Here is a 17,682-nt window from a genome sequence, read left to right as displayed (position 1 = left end):
AAGGAACCTCCCCTGTATACCCATGTCTCAGGCTCTTCTTTGCCCATTCCACTGCCTGCTGTGATTGCCCTTGCAGACACCACAGCACTTCTGCTATGGAGCCGGACCTGCCTCTAAGCACTCGATGGCTCCTAGACCTCATGCCACACTTCCTGGTCCAGTTACTGCAGGCTGCCCTTGCGGCTTTGCAGGAGGAGGACCCCCAGCTCATTGTGGGGCACCTCTTCTCTCTCCACACACTGCTCATGTAGCATGATCCCACCCACCCTTCCCTGCACACTGTGCACTGCTGCTTCTGGTGACTGGACACCAGCTCTGACTAGTGGGACCAGATCGTCATGGAGGGGTGGGATGACCTGCAGTGGTTCCAGAACTTCCACATGTAGAAGGACACCTTCCTGGAGCTGTGTGAGTGGCTCACCCTGCCCTCGGGGATGGGATACCCACATGCAACTCACCGTCTCCCTCCAGAGGCGGGTCGTCATCGCTATCTGAAAGCTCACCACGCTGGACTGCTACGAATCCATTGGGAACCAGTACGGCGAGGGAAATCGACCGATGGGGCTGCGGTCATGCAGATATGGTGCTCTGGTGCTATCATCTTAGAAGGGTGGTGAACTGCTAGAATGGGGTTCCCTAGGGAGGTAGGGGGAGTGGTGGAAGTTCCCTTCCTGGAAGGTTTTTCAGTCCTGCCCTATTGAGGGATGGGGTTCATTGGGGTTGGGCCTGGTGTGGGGGGTGGGCGGTTGGGCTCGGGGAATTCCTGGGGGCCCTGCCAACTCTGTGATTCTGTTTGTCTCCTTCTACAGGTGGTGCAGGCCACCAACACTGTCCTGCTGTGCAGGGTCATCATCCTGGGCAATGCAGAACCCGCTCCCCCCCCCCGCACCAGGTCACTGGCTTTGCTGACATGGGCTGCCCCAGCTGCGGGGGGGGGGGGGGAAGAAAAGGAAGGGTGTGGCTATTGACAGCACCCAAGACCTCATCCAGCCCCCGTCCACCAGACAGCATGATATCTGTGCTGGCCACCTCCTCCTCAGCCTCATCCTCCTACCCTGCCATGCCCTCTGGGAATCAGACAACAGGTGTGACCAGGCTGGAGACAACGACGAGGGGAGGGGAGGTGAATGGGTGAAGAAGCGGGAGGTCTCGGGGGCCATTCCTGACTGAAAGCTTTTTTCTCTGTTCTTGGCACAGGCTGGAGGAATTCCTTTATTTTCATTTTGACCTGGTCCAGAGTGCAGCTGTGCCCTCTCTTGACCAGGCTATTGGACATCCAGCCGGAGACATCAGCATTTCGCCATCTGATGCGGAGATCCTGGATGTTGGCGTGTTCTCCCCAATGAGATCCAGGCTCTCTGCGTCAATCCATGAGGGCACCCTCTATGGTGGCTGCCTGCTTCCTTGCAGCCGTGTGGGGCTTGGTGGGAGCACAAGGATCTGCCATGGCAGCAGCGATAGCTGTCAGGGATCTGCTGTGCGTCACGTTGCAAGCTGGGCCTGCTGTACGCCACCAGCCCTTTCCCCTGTGGCTGCAGCTTTAAGGGCCGCAGGGGAAGGGGAACTATAGAGTTCTGATGAATGTGGACAGAGTGGCTACCAGCGCACCTGTGGGAAGCCCTGGAGGCCACTTATTATGAAATAACTTCACCTTCCCTGTCTACATGCAGCCTGTTTCGAAATAGCTATTTCAGAATAGGCATTATTCCTCGTACAATGAGGGTTACGGAATGCAGAATAAGAAGCCCGTTATTTTGAAATTATTTCAAAGTAACAGGTTGGGTGTGTAGACACTCACTTTGCTATTTCAAAATAACGCTGCTGGGTAGACGTGCCCTTAATGTCTTCCTCACTGGCACTGGTTATTTTAGCCAGCATTTTCTTCCTCAGCTTTGGAGACAGAGTTATTTGTAATTACTCCATTACCTCATTTCACTCATCTATCTCTACTTGACCCCCACCTTGGGCTATGTCCAGACTCAGGGTTTTTTTCGAAAAAAGTAGCCTTTTTTCGAAAAAACCTCACCTGCGTCTAGACTGCAGCCGCGTTCTTTCGAAATTAAATCGAAAGAATGCGGCTTTTCTTTCGATGGCGGTAAACCTCAATTTACGAGGAAGAACGCCTTCTTTCGAAAGTTCCTCTTTCGAAAGAAGGCGTTCTTGAATGTAAATAGGGCTTCTTCGAAAGAGAGCATCCAGACTCACTGGATGCTTTCTTTCGAAAAAGCAAGCCGCTTTTTCGAAAGTTCAACGTGCAGTCTAGATGCTCTCTTTCGAAAGAGGCTCTTTCAAAAGTATCTTTCGAAAGAGCCTCTTTCGAAAGAGGCTTGCAGTCTAGACATAGCCTTGAGGTCCTTATACTCTCCACATTAAAAAAAAAAATCCACATGGGTCAATTCAAATAAAGTTTCAAGATTCCACTTTTTAAAAAATGAGCCATTTGTTATGGGCAAATTTTCTAGCAAGCGTGAGATTTGCTTTGGAAAAAACCCTACTAACTCACCTTTTTACACATTGTTAAGGTCAAGGCTACAAATAGAAAGCAAACTGCCAGCTTGTGTGTGCAACTCCAACTGATCATCATCAAGCTTTTCTAAGCATTTCCAGGAAGTGATGGCCAGCAGATCTTCACACTGTCATGGGATGCAAACGTAAGCAACTGATGGTGAAATGAAAGCTTCTCCTTCTTCACCCCATTTTAATAGCTCTGTTTCATATTAAAGCAGCAATTTGCAAAATTTAAGTAGCATCTCCCTTTGAGTTATAATTTTTGGGGGGGTTGTCCCATCCAAGACAAAAAAAGACACATGCAAAGATATGCTGGATAGCATGCTCATAAACATAACAGACAGTTACCTACAGCTGTAAGTTACAAGTACAGGCGATTAATTAGCCCCGCCCATTCAGAGGCTCAGGGCTCCATCCACTATGGTTTATTAGCTGATGAGCTTTCATGGGCCAGACCCACTTCCTCAGATCAATATGTGGAAGAAAATCGGCACAACCATATATACCAAAGTGATATAATAAAAAAAAGTGAACACATGTGAAATTGACAAATCAAATTTTAGAACAGAAAGGGGGTGAGGGAGGAAGGTAAGTTTCTGTGAAGTAGTGATATAGGGGTGATAATTGGGGAAGCTATCTTTGTAATGGGTGAGATAATTAGAGTCTTTGTTTAAACCCATACATAAAGTGTCAAATTTAAGCATGAATGACAATTCTGAAGCTTCTGGTTGAAGTCTGGAGTTAAAGTCTCTTTGAAGCAATATGCATGTTTTAAGGCCATTAAGTGAATGATCAGTCTGGCTGAAATGGCAGGCAACAGCTTTCTCTCTGTGAGAGAGTCTTATGTCTGTTTTGTGTGCATTGATTCTTTGGCGAAGTGTCTGAGACGTTTGTCCAATGTACATAGCAGATGGACACTTTAGGCACATGATGGCATAAATTATATTTCTGGATGAACAGGAAGCTATCTCCAAGATACTACTGACTTCCTGAGAAAACCACAAAACATCAATAACCTCCCTGATAATGCCATCTTTGCTACCATCGATGTAGAAGCTCTCTACACCAATATTCCACATGAAGACGGATTACAAGCAATTAGAAACACTATTCCAGAGGATACCACTGCCATTCTGGTAGCAGACCTGTGTAACTCTGTTCTCACCCACAATTATTTCCAATTTGGTGACAACTTATACCTCCAGATCAGCGGCATAGACTTCAACGAGAAGCTTCAGAATTGTCATTCATGCTTAAATTTGACTCTTTATGTATGAGTTTAAACAAACACTAATTATCTCACCCACTACAAAGATAGCTTCTCCAATTATCATCCCTAATGTCATTACCTCACAGAAACTTACCTTCCCCCCTTACCCCCTCTCTGTTCTAAAATTTGATTTGTCAATTTCACATGCGTTCACTTTTTTTTTATTTTATCACTTTGGTATATATGGTTGTGCCGATTTTCTTCCACATATTGATCTGAGGAAGTGGGTCTGGCCCATGAAAGCTCATCACCTAACAAACCATCTTGTTAGTCTTTAAAGTGCTACATAGTTCTGTCTTTTGTTTCAGCTTGTACTGAAGAGTTTACTCTAAGGAAAAGGTAGGTGCTAATATTAGCCTTAACCTTACACAACTAGAGGAACAGAGTATGAGATGGATAAAGAGCAGCAGAAATGGCAATTCATTAAAAAACAATGTTTTGTTTTAGGAAAGAACAGCATTAGCAATCGTCTGCCACTTGGCATGTTAGAGACAGGCCTTGAGTACATTAACCGTAACCAATAGGCAGGAGAAAGGCCTATTAAGATCCCATGATCTCTCAGATGAGCAGAATTATTTCTTCAAGCTCTATATCCCAGAGCAATAGATCTCAAACTTCATTGCACCACATCCCGCTTCTGAGCAAAAAATACCACATGACCCTGGGCAGGAAGTGGGGAGACAGAACCCAAGCCCCATGGTCTCATGATAAAGCATGAGGCTTCAGCTTGAGCCCTGGGAAAGCTAGTGGTCAATTTTCCCAGTTAAGGTTTTGCATAGAACAAGGCATTTAACACCTTGAAACTATTTGGATAGTTTTCTGTTCAAGCCTGTCTCTCACTTCCTGACATGGAGAGTGTCAAGTCTAGTTATACCAGTTTGTGAGTACAATGTTCTGTGTTTGCCCCCAGAATTCCTTATGAATGATGCTGCATTCAGGGACTACTGCACCAACTCCAGCTCTGTCCTGCTCAGTCCCATTTACTCAGTGTGATCAGAACCAGGGGGGTCAGAAAAAGGAAGTTTTTCTTCACTCAGCACACAGTCAACCTGTGGATCTCCTTGCCAGAAGATGCGGTGAAGGCTAGAACTTTAACAGGGTTCAAAAAAAAGCTAGATAGATTCATAGATCCTAACCGGGATGTGGTGCAATGGCTATTAGCTAGGATTGGTAGAAATGGTATCCCTGGCCTCTGTTTCTCTGGAGTTGGGTGGCAGAGGAGGGATCGCATGGTGGTATTGGCCACGGTCAGCAGACAGGATACTGGGCCTTATGTCTGACCCACTATGGTTGTTCTGATGTTCTAGAATCCTCTGACCAACAAACTGCAATAGCAGCTGTGGCTTTAAGTAGGGCTTAGGCCTCCTGTCTAACTACTTCCTTCTAATAGACCCTCTATTCCCTTCTTCAGATCCCCCTGATCTTGCTGTGGTGGCTTCCCTGGAGCTGTGCTGAGTGTGGAGAAGATGCTGAAGCCCCTCTCCCCTTGAGTCTCTCTAGATCCTGCCCTTCCCGCTGCAGCAGAGTTGTACCGAATCTACTGCTCTCAGGGTTTCTGCAGCCCCGGGCATTGCAGCTGTTTGGTTAGATTACACCACCCAGACTGCTATTTGAATAAAACCGTCTCTTTATCTTTTCTTCACATACGTTGCCGCTGATGTTGGAATTATCAGTTGCAGAGTGGTCAGCACCTCAGTACAAAATAATGTGACTCAAGTAAGATAGTAAACAGCAAATATCTGGTAGAGTACAGGAAGCAGAAGTCTGACTTGCGTAGGTGTCCCTGGGCCAGGTTTTATTTCTGATGATAGGAATGCATTTTGAATACAGCGCTGCAGTGTGGGTACGTCTATGCAAATAAAGGGAGCATTACATGTGGGGGGAGGGAGAACATTTTATACTTGCAAAGTTTTACTCAAGTGAGTGGTCACAATCACAATACTGCCCTTTAAGACAGTGGCAGAGAGAGGAGGTGACTTGCCCACAGCTCCAGAAAGTTAATAACACAGCTGGACTCAGAACACTCCACTCAATTCTTTTAATCATTTCACTTATCATGCGCTCCAGGAACATGGAATTGTGCAAGCTACATAACATTGGGAAGGCCAGGATTATTTCAACTCCACGTTGTTATTTCCAGTTGTACAGCCACACCTGACGCCAATATTTGATAAAGCAGTTCTTAGAAATATAAGTCAAAATGTTCTAATTTACTCAACATGGCTAGGTTTAAAAACACAGTACCTAGAGCAAGATTCAGACTATAGCCAACATACAGGCAGTCTCCGACTTACGCGGATCCGACTTATGTCGGATCCACACTTACGAACGGGGCTTTTCTCGCCCCGGAGCTAACAGGCGGCGGGTCGCCACCCGTGTCCTCCGGGGCGAGAAAAGCTTCTCCCGGTCCCCCTGGTCTGCTGGGGGGGTCCAGCAAAGCCGCTGGACCCCCCCAGCAGACCAGGGACACCCGAGCAAAGCCGCCGCCTGGGCGGCTTTGCTCGTTTGCCCGGGAGCAAAGCCGCCCACGGCTGACCAGGGAGACCAGGGAGATGGGGAGCAAAGCCTTGGAGCACGCCAGCAGTGGGACAGCCGCGGCGCGCCTGGACTGTCCCGCTGCCCGCATGCTCTGCGGCTTTGCTCCGCGTCTCCCAGGTCAGCAGACCAGGGAGACGGAGCAAAGCCGTGGAGGACTTGGGCGGTCCTGCCACCCCTGTCTCCCTGGTCTGCTGGGGGGTGAGGGTGCAGCTAGTGCCCCCCCCCCAGCAGACCAGGCTTTTCTTGCCTACCCCTGGGGTAGAGCAGCTGGGGGCTGCCGGGTTGCTCCAGTAGCACCGAGGAGCCGTGCTACTGGAGCAACCCAGCAGCACCCCAGCTGCTCTGCCCCAGGCGTCCCCAAGTCAGCCGCTGCTGAAACTGACCAGCGGCTGACTACAGGAAGGCTGAGGCAGAGTTGCTCTGCCCCAGGCTTCCTGGAATCAGCCGCTGATCAGTTGCAGCAGCAGCTGACTTGGGGACGCCTGGGTTTCTTAAGTTGAATCTGTATGTAAGTCAGAACTGGCATCCAGATTCAGCCGCGGTTGAAACTGATCAGTTTCAGCAGCGGCTGACGCCAGTTCCGACTTACATACAGATTCAACTTAAGAACAAACCTACAGTCCCTATCTTGTACGTAACCCGGGGACTGCCTGTATTCCAATAAAGCTGAACACAACAGATGGGGAAAAAAGGCAACCCCATCCAAAGTCGTGCATAAGCTCTTCCTGAAAGAAGGTAAAAAACTTACTAAAGAAAAATCAATATGTTTTTAGATTTCCCCATGGGAAAGATTAATACATATTTTTAACTGCAGCTTTAAACACAAGGAATGAAAGGTAAGCAGGGAATGGGTGCTACCCACCAACATGCAGAGTGAACAAAGAATCCAAGCAATGTGGATTTGGAACACGGAGAGCCATTTCTAAAAGCCTGTCATGGGGACCACTCACTGCATATGGTGCCTCCTCCTTGCGCCTGTGGGGATTAGCTCTTGCCAGGCACTACCCTCCTCTGGCATGTCTCTGTCCTGTAGCTCTTTCACCGGAAGTCCCTTCTCACCCCTTGGAGCAGCAGCCTCCTGTTTGCAGCTTGGCCCTGCACATAGGCCTCTGACGTCCTCCCACTTTTAGGGAAATTGCAGTTAGGGTTGCCAACTCTCCGGAAGTGGATGGACCAGACACCATTGTTGCAAAATGGCCTCCCTTCTGGAGAGCTGACAAGCTAATTGCAGTCCTTTGGAACCAGCTGTCTGTCTGGCCTCTCCAGTGTCTGGTAGTGGATCCCTGGTCTACCCTCTACACTGGGCTCCTACCCAGGGACCCTACAACAAGCAGCCAAGGACTATACAGTCCTACCTCTTGCTACAGATCCCCTAGGCTTCTTCCTATTTTCTGGCTTCCCCTTTCTGGTTTGCTAATCTGTGGTGAGCGCTAAATCAACTACCAGAACATCAACCTCAGAGTGCGGATCCCTCCTCCCGTAGAATGACTATAGAGCATTTCCTTGCAGGGCTCTTACTGCTCATGTCTCCTAGGCTTTCTACAAGCCCCTCCTGGTTCCTTCCCAGACAAGCCTGTTTGCTGCTGGTTGCCTGCTCCCTGCCTCCTTCTTCAGGTGCAGCCTAGGCAGTTATTTGGCCTGCCTCCCCACTTTAACACTTCCAAGCCTTGTGTGGCGTGGGCACCTTGTCACAAAGCCTGAATACAGGCTTCTGCCCTGATTCACACCCTTGGCAACCTCATCGAAGGCAGAGTTTCAGTCAGGACAATGAAAAGCCTGCAGCTGGCTCATGCCAGTGACTTGGGCTGTGTCATTGTTGTGTAAAGTTACAAGCTTGCGCTGGAGCCAAACACTGCGACCATCCCACCTCACAGGGTCTTACAGCCTGGGCTGCACCCTGAGCCCAGATGTTTACACAGCAGTGGAACAGCACCACGGCCCAAAGCCCATGGCACCAGCCAGTCACAGGTGTCTAGCTGCTGTGTTGGCATATCCCAGTTGGCCTCACTGTGTGCGTCTGAATAGAGGTCAAGGGCATGTCTACACAGCATTTTGGAAGGAGCCTCTCAGCCTGGCATGACAGTGCTTAAGCACTGAAGCTGAGGGGCAGCATGGACTTCTGAGCTCATGCTCCACCCGAGTTACAACGTCCCAGTGTTCTCTGTACAGTTGTCTTTAGAGCACTGCTAGCCCAAGTCTGTCAACCGGGTCTGGAAGTCTCTCTCCCAAATGCTGCATGGACACATACTACAGGATTCCAGTCCATGGCTGAGGTGCCTAGGCTCTGTCAGTAATAACAGGCAGCTGGATCAGGACCAGGCAGGGCTATAGCTAGACGAAGGAATATAAAAGTTGATGTGTTCTAGAGGGGGCTTTGCTTCAGAGCCACAATAATGAACTTGGCCTTCTTCAAGCAACCTACGGGTGTGTCTAGACTACATGCCTCCATCGACGGAGGCATGTAGATTAGCCAGATCGGCAGAGGGAAATGAAGCCGCGATTATTTTAAATTTAAATTTAAATGGCTGCCCCGCTCTGCCGATCAGCTGTTTGTCGGCAGATCGGGGCAGTCTGGACGCGACGCGCCGACAAAGAAGCCTTTCTTGATCGGCACAGGTATGCCTCATGAAACCAGGTTTACCTGTGCCGATCAAGAAAGGCTTCTTTGTCGGCGCATCGTGTCCAGACTGCCCCGATCTGCCGACAAACAGCTGATCGGCAGAGCGGGGCAGCCATTTAAATTTAAATGAAGCCGCGATTATTTTAATCACAGCTTCATTTCCCTCTGCCGATCTGGCTAATCTACATGCCTCCGTCGACGGAGGCATGTAGTTTAGACGTACCCTATTTGTGGATGTGCTGTATAGGATCTTTCAGACTGAGACTCTTTGATTTCCTGTTTGCATTACAGAAATTATCAGCATTCTCTTTGTTACTATGATCTAGGTATCATGTGGTTTTTTACAAAGATCATTCTTAGTTCAATTACAGGCCTTTGTTTAATGCTACAATAAATTACCTTACACAACAATCACCTAAAGAAGCCATAATAAAAACAGATTTACTGAGTAGTAAAGGGACTTCCAGGATCCCGCACGTGATCAAAGCAGCTTTATAAAGTCAGCAATGCAAACTTAATTTTATTGTGTATTTTCAATATTTGTTTTTATTAAAGCCTAAGTTTCTTAAGTCATGTGATTATGTAAGAATCTCAGCTCTCTCTATAGAAAAAGATTCAACTTTATGACCATGTAAAAGAAAACCTCGAACCTAAAGACTCAAACATCAGAAGGCAAATAAAAAATAGCCACATTTTAAAATCTAATTTTTTAAGCCAAGTGCTTGATTTGTAACGCTGAGACTGGCAATACTGCAGTTAGAGCTGGGTGAAATATTTTAGTGGAATGGTTTTAAAGTGCCTATTTTTAGGAACATTTCTTGAACATTAAATTCCTCTTTTTACAAGTTTAAGATTTTTTGCAAAATGTAATGCAAATTCTATTTTCTCTGAGTCTATTGTGGCAAGAATGGCCTGGTTCCCCACTGGATAGTTCAGTTAAGCATGACCAGCTCAGGTTGCATCAAAACACAATCGTCCCCAAAGCCTCACTTCAAGCAATGATCCCAACCCTGACCAGCTTATGGAACTAGGAGAGCTTGAAACTGCAGGATGCAATACAGATCCTTATACTACTGCTGGGAGTGGATCCTGAGTTGACATATCCCTGGCATTTCCATGCCTATCTTATCTAGGACAGTCGGTCTGTGGAATCCAACTTTCCTGGTCCTCTCATGACTGCAGGATACAGTGGTGATGAATAAGGCACATTTTTGGTTACTTATTTAAACAAGAAATAACTTCCAAAGTAATCAAGTATTGATGCTGAACCCTTCATGTCTTTCATATTAATCCCTGTGTAATGCCGAATAGGCGGAACCAAGCCTGGGACTGCTGTAGTTTAGTGCATGAACCTATACCACTTGAGCTAAAAGCCAGTTAGCTCTCAGCCAAGGTTGTAGAGCTATCTTATTCTTTCTCTCTGTAAATGGTCTAAGTTCCACTAAATGGGACAGTGAACCACACTCAAGAGGTGTGCGGGTTACACCTGCACCTGACTCCTGTCTGTCACGCTACAGCAGGGGTGTCCAAACTTTTTTCAAAGAGGGCCAGATTTGATGAAGTGAACATGCGTGAGGGCCGACCATTTTGCCTGACATTCTTTGAACCATTAAAATTAAATGCAAATTAACTATTTTATGCAAAGTTTATTGCAAACGGCATACTTTTATTTCGTCACATGGATGACAAATCTAAACAGGTGTTAAATCGCTCTGCCTTTCATATCTGAAGGCCAGATGAAAAAAAATCCAGGAAGCTGAAATATGTGTCAGGAACATTGTAAAGTACATTACATATTATTGGTAATAAAGGTTGTCTGTCAACTTTTAAGTTCAAAAAATATGAACAGGAACATAACACCAAGTATACATGTTGTGTCCAAATATATTTATAACTGATTTAGACCAACTGACATTAACTGAGATTTTACAATGTATTCATCTCAATACATATGGATTCGTTGGGGGCCATAAAAGATAGATATTGCCAAATTACCTGGGGGGCCGTATTAAACCAGAACACAGGCCGCAATTGGCCCGCGGGCCGGACTTTGGACATGCCTGCGCTACAGCTACACTACAGCCAGACTGATGCTCTGAGATCAATGCACTGATAGTCAATTTAGAGCAGGGCTGGGCAAAACACGGCTCGGGGCTGGATCCAGCCCACCAAGCCGCTGGATCCGGCCCTCGGATCACCCTACCTGAGACCCTCCTGCATGCAGCTGCCGCAGTGAAAATGCAGTGCATGCAGCTCTCTGCTCTGTAGGCAGGGAGAGGCTTTGTGTGATCTCCCCACCTCCAGCCCAATCCTCAGCTCCTATTGGGTGGAAGCAACCAGCCAATAGGAGCTGAGAGATTGGCCTGGGGGTTGGGGCAACGTGAGCCTCTTCCCCCTCCCAGAGCTGAGAGCCATGTGAAGGGAACAGCCTGCAATTTTAAGTGGTCTGGAGCTGCAGTAGGCAGGAGCCCAGCCCGCCTTCGGGGGGGCTGCAGGCCAGGAGACACGTAAGTAAGTGCCTCCCAGCCAAAGCCTATCTCTGGCACCCCTGACCCTCCTGCAGCCCAACTCCCTCCCCCAGGTCACCATCCAAACTCTCTGCATCCCCCTGTCCCAGGTCACAGCTCCCTCCCAGACTCTGAAACCCTCCCCTCCCCCACTCCTCCACCAGGCCAGAATCCTCTCCTGCACCCATACTCCCTCCCTGACCCTACACCACAATCCCTGACCCAGATCACAACCCCCCCCTCCACCCAAACTCCCTCTCAGACCTCACACTGTCTTCTGTGCCCCAGTCCCTTATCTCATGCACCCTTCTGCACCCAATCTCCATCGTAGACCCTGCATCTCCTCCACAGAAAAGTGTGGTCCTTGACCACTTTCCAAAATCTTGGAGTGGCCCCCCACCAAAAATTATAGCCCACCCTGATTTAGAGGGTCTAGTGAAGACCCACCATCTTGACCATGGATCCCTCACTAGTTGACCCCAGTACTTTACCATTGACGAGTAAGGTAAGCCAATTTTCTCCTGTCAACTATCCATGGTGTAGACCCCACAGTAACTCAACTTAAGGTATGTTAAGGTATGTTAACCCCAGCTACGTTATTTAGCTAGCTGGATTTGCACACCTTAGGTCAATTTACTGCAGTAGTGTAGACCTACTTCCAGTATCAACAAGAGGCGCAACACTGTAGTGTCTGGTAGGGTGAGGCAATTTCAGACTTCCTGCAGAAGTGTAATCCTTTTAGCACAACCACAAGCCAAAATAGCTGATGATGCAGCCAGGATGTTAACTATGTGCTAGAAGTGGGTCTTGAAAATTGAACTGCATACAAATTTAACAAGAAAATAACACTGACAATTGAAAACCACATGAAATTAATTGGCAAAAATATCAGACGCAATTTTCACAAGAAGTTTTTCAGCCAACCCTAATAATCATCTCCTCCAAGAATGCTCTATATTTTCCAGCTGTCCTCCATAGCATGGGGAAGTTCAAAACAACATCTGACAGCTTTATTATTAGTAACTAAGATTATGTTTCAGTCATGGGTATTTTTAGTAAAAATCATGGACAAGACATGGGCAGTAAACAAAAATTTGTGGCCCATGATCTGTCCATGATTTGTACTGTGTACTCCTGATTAAACCTTGGGAGAAAGTGGGCCAGAGGTTGCATGGATGCTCTAGAGGAAACAGCCCAAGTCCCTGACTGGTGCTGAGGGCATGGACAGAAGAATGTGGCCCAGATGGTACTGGGGATGGAGTATTAGCAGGCTCCCTGACTGGCTCTGTGCAGCCCCCTGGAAATGGTGACATCCCTCTGCTCCTAGGCAGAGGCACAGCCAGGGAGATCCACATATTGCCTTCATACCGAGCATTGGCTTCGCAGCTGGAAACAGCAGCCAATGAGAGTTGCAGGGCAGCATTTGTGGATGGAGGCAATGTGTGGAGGCCCCCTGGCTGTGGATACACCTAGGAGTTGAGGGTGATATGTCACTGCTTCTGGGGTGCTCCCAAGGTAAGCAATGCCCAGAGCCACAGACACGCCCCCCCCCCCCATAGCTTAGGTCCTGAGTACCCTCCCACACCCAAATGCCTGCTGCTGGGGGAGGAATCCCAGTGGCCCAAGACTATCCTAGGAGAGTCACAGAGATCCTGGAAAGTCATGGAACCCGTTTTTTCCATGAGCTCCATGACAAACTTGCAGCCTTACTAATAACTCATAAGACGTTCATTTACTAGCATCTGCAAAAACAAAAACCGGAACTGGGCAAAGAAACAGGGCTACGGAAAGGGAAACACCGGCATAATTCTGTGAAGTTCTTATAATGGAAGGCAGACTCTTGATTCTGACATATTTAGAAGAGATCTAAATTTCAATAAACAATTCAGATATTCAGCCCTTGTTGCCCTGAGGATGTCAAATTGATTCCTTCATGAACATGGAACAACTCCCACTGAAGTCAAAGAAGTTATGTCAGCTCACTCCAGGCTGAATTTGACCCATAGAGCTGGTGGGTAGAAACGCCCTGTCTTCTGACGATCTACTTTTTCTCAGGGCATCTAGATGTCATGCAACAATAGATGTCATGATCATAAATAATGGTCACCTGGGGTACTAGAGGAAGAAAGGACCCAATGGGACCCACAACAGATCATATAGGCTGTGTCAGGGTGGCCAACCCATTACAGATGAAGAGCCAAAATAGCGGTGGATATAGCGAAAAGAGCCAAGGGAAAAAAGTTGTTGAGAAAAAAAAAAAAGCCCTGGCCATGGTGTTTGGAAAGGGCCTGCCGCAGCCCTTTTAAGAACAGAGCAGACATTGCCCTTTTAAGGCCGGCCATTTTGAAGTCTGCACCGGCATCCTGTGCAGAAACACGCTGCTCTTTGAGAGCCCCGAGCTGCAGGTGCGGGTGCCACAATTTTTTCTTTGAAGAGCCGCATGTTGGTCACCCCTGGGATATGTCTACACTGCAGAGTTTTTGCGCAAAAGAGCGTCCACACTGCAAGCACGTTTTTGCACAAGAAAAAGTACAGTAGATCGTCAGAAGACAGGGCGTTTTGTGCAAGAATTAATCCTCTTTCTACAAGGAATAAGCCTTTTTGCGCAAAAGCTCTTGTGCAAAAAGGCATGTGTGGATGGGGAACAGGAGTTTCTTGCAAGAAACCCCTATGCGAAAAAAAGCTTTCTTGTCCAAGAATGTCAATGGCTATGCGGACACTCTCTTGAGCAAAAGCACATGGCAGTGTGGACGCGCTCTTGCACGAGAACTTTTTGCGGAAGATCTCTTCTGCAAAAAGTTGTTGTGCAAGAAGCCTGCAGTGTAGACGTAGCCACCTGTTATTTAGCATCCTCCAGCTCAAAGCAACAAACTGGAGATTCAAAATAAGATATTGCAGCATTTATAAACCATTCTGTCCATGGTGAACAGCATTCAAACACTTCATTCTGTCCATGGTGAACAGCATTCAAACACTTGTGGCAGATCCAGCCGCACCTAAAATCTTTTCCTCACCCAGAGACATAAGTGAAGGCAGTTACTGAAATGAGATTAAATAAAGGACAGAATGTAGCTTATCAAATAGCCTCCTGGTTATTTCATAGAATCCTTTAATTTCTGGCAAAAAAATAATCAAAAGAGGCCACATTCCCCTTCAAACAGTCCAAGTATTTTTCCTTCTCAGACTGATGTCACAATGTCACAAACTTAGCTGGCAGTTAATTCACACTTAAATTTAAAAAAAATCCATTTGGTTAGTACTTCTGGTACTTCCCAAGTTTTCCAAAAAGATATTATTCAGTTTTTACTGATTTTTCACTCAAATTTTGGACATCTCAAATATATAAAAATACTGATTACATTAAGCAAATCTACTAACATTCCATTAGGTGATATGTTTATATTAATAATAAGTTTGCATTTACACTTAGGTTAGGCTATTTGTTAAAGTAAGGCAAAGGTAGGGGAAGATACATGCATACATGTGCATGTGTGTAGAAATAAATCACAACACAAGCTGCTTTTACTTGAAATATTCCTATTTTGCTGTTTGTTCCTTTTTCTTACTAACCCAGAATACCATGACATTATTTTTCTGCACTCAATTTCATCCATTTTTAAAATTTTTATAATAAACCAGTGGTCACCAACCAGTAGATTCGGATCTACCAGTAGATCTTGGAGCCTCTGACAGGTGATCCTGACTAGTTTGGCTGGGAAGCTATCAAGTGCTGGCACTTCAGTTGCCCCTCCACCCACTGTCATGCTGTTCTTGCCTCTGCCTTTGAGCTGCCTCCTGGAAGCCTCCTTCTTACTGTGCAGGGTGTGGGAGGGAGAAGTGGGGGGCTGATGTCAGGGTGTCCCTCCTCCCCCCACTTGTGTACCTCATCTCCACACAAAAAGAAGGGGATGGAGGGAGCTTGGCAATGCTAATTTTTGTCACTCTCACAAAGTGTGTGTGCCTCTGTCATTCTCACAAACACACACTGTCCTTCACTCTTATCTCCTGACCCAACACGCACATGGGAGATTGTTACTACTGTCACTGCTTGCAAAGTGGGTTATTTTTGAGTTTTGACTGGTCTGTGCATTTCATAACTTTCATTTCTCTCTTATGCTTAAATGTAATTCTTTGAGTAGTGAGTTCTAAAATTCCTAACCTGTCATCTCTGGAGTAATTATTGCTGCGGCAGTTGTGCTCCTGGAAGTGGCCAGCATGTCCCTGCAGCCCCTGAGAAAGGCAGAGCAAGGGATCTCCACATGGTGTCCTTGCCTACAGCACCACTCCTGCAGCTCCCATTGATCAATAATGGAGAAGTGCCATTAGAACCTGTGGGGTTGGTGCCTGTAGATGAGGGCAGCACATGGAGCCACTTGCTGTACATGCCAGCTGCTTTCAGGAGTGGTACAGGGCCAGACTAGCTTACCTTAACTCTACTGCTCCATCTGTGGCACAGCTAGCTGTCTTCCTGCTCCCAGGGTGGGTGGGACTTGAGCATACAACCTTGCTGCTCTCCTCCTCAGGCAAATACCCTAGCCCCATGGATACTCCAGAGCCTACCTCAGAAGGGCCCTTACTCTGCTTTCCTAATGCGGAAGCCAGGTGCATCCCTGGGGCAGCCTGTATTGGCTGCCCAGCCACTGCCTGAGTGTGCGGAGGGGGGCGGGATGAAGCCCACAATCCTGTGCTCCAAAGGCTGATGCCCTATCCCTCAGTTCACTGGAGATCCCACCCCACCTCCAGCGGGTCCCTACTCCTTCCCAAATGCAGGAGCCAGCTCCAACACTGGGGCAGCCTGTCTTTGCTGTCCTGCTGCTCCCAGCATGGGTGGAACAGGGGCAGGACTCAAGCCCCCAACACTGCGCTCCCCCGGCAAATGCTGTATCCCCTAGTCCACTCCAGAACCCACCCCCACCTCCCTACCTTCAGGGCATTCCCGCCCCACTCCAAACCCCTTGGCCCAAGACCAGAGCCTGCACCCCAACCTCCTACCCCAGCCTGGTGAAAAGTGAGTGAGATTCAAGGAAGAAGGGGGATGGAGTGAGTAGGATGAAGCCTCGGAGAAGGGGTGGAGCGGGGGAAGAAGGAAGCTGGGCAAGGATCTTTGGGTTTGAGGTAGATCTTACATTGCACTTAAATTGAAAAAGCGATCTTGTGATTAAAAAGGTTAAAGACCACTGTAATAAACACTAAACTTTCCAGGGAATTTTAAACAAAATAAAAACTGTAAACCACGGGCCTTGCACATGGCATAGAATCCGACCTGAGGTACTGGGCATTACCAGCTTCCTTCAACATCAGTGGATCCAAGAGTATTCAGCACGAAGCAGAATCATGCCCTTAGAATGTCATACATTGCTATCTAAGCACTTAAGAAAAAGTAATCTTTACCATATGTAGGAGGTTCTTAGAAATTATGGCTAAAGGTTTAATATTATTAACACATCTTTGAGGTACAACTTTGTAGCTAAGCAGAAGACTTATCCACTTGCATTGCAGTTCACTCTACATGTAATGTTGTTTGGGTATGTGTATTCAATAACCCTTTTGAACCATCAGGTTTCAATGCATTGGAAATGCAATATTATTACAGTAATGAACATTAGACCGAATAGCTGTACCACAGAAGGAGATCCACAGGAAGTTGCAATAGGAGGTTTTCTGAGGTCTAAACGACAGGAATTTTGCACCTCTTCTTGTGGGATTTCATTCTCATTCTCACTCTCATTCATGATATTCCTCACCTGGAAAAATTCAAATAGTATTGCCCTAGAAATCAGACTTGTAACACATTTATTGAGAGTCTTATAACATAACTGTTAATTCAAGCAGGCCATTCTAGAACTGTATTGCAAAATATATTCAGGAAAGCAACTTAGGGTATGTCTACACTACCCTCCTATTTCGAAGTAGGAGGGTAATGTAGGCATACCGCACTTGCAAATGAAGCCCGGGATTTGAATTTCCCGGGCTTCATTTGCATAAACTGGGAGCCGCCATTTTTAAATCCTGGCTAGTTCGAACCCCGTGCCGCGCGGCTACACGCGGCACGGAGTAGCTAGTTCGGATTAGGCTTCCTAATCCGAACTAGCTGTACTCCTCATTCCATGAGGAGTACATTCCATGAGGAGTACAACTAGTTCAGATTAGGAAGCCTAATCCGAACTAGCTACTCCGTGCCGCGTGTAGCCGCGCGGCACGGGGTTCGAACTAGCCGGGATTTAAAAATGGCGGCTCCC

General features: G+C 47.2%; 1 protein-coding gene across 4 annotated transcripts in view; it reads right to left on the bottom strand.

Moving 5' to 3' along the window:
* Positions 1-16,843: 16,843 nt before the first annotated feature.
* The window catches only part of LOC102461639 (dipeptidase 2), a 40,241-nt gene continuing 39,402 nt past the window's right edge, over positions 16,844-17,682 (bottom strand). For all 4 annotated transcript variants that reach the window (XM_089781448.1, XM_014572551.4, XM_014572552.4 and 1 more), the window contains one exon: positions 16,844-17,187. In XM_089781448.1, coding sequence (XP_089637574.1) covers positions 16,999-17,187 — 189 coding nt within the window. In that variant the 3' untranslated portion in view covers positions 16,844-16,998. The remainder of the gene's footprint in view (positions 17,188-17,682) is intronic.

The sequence above is a fragment of the Pelodiscus sinensis genome, chromosome 12 (assembly GCF_052426305.1).
Source record: "Pelodiscus sinensis isolate ZL-2025 chromosome 12, ASM5242630v1, whole genome shotgun sequence".
In the NCBI taxonomy this organism is placed as follows: domain Eukaryota; kingdom Metazoa; phylum Chordata; order Testudines; family Trionychidae; genus Pelodiscus; species Pelodiscus sinensis.
This window is presented reverse-complemented; position numbering and strand designations above follow the sequence as displayed.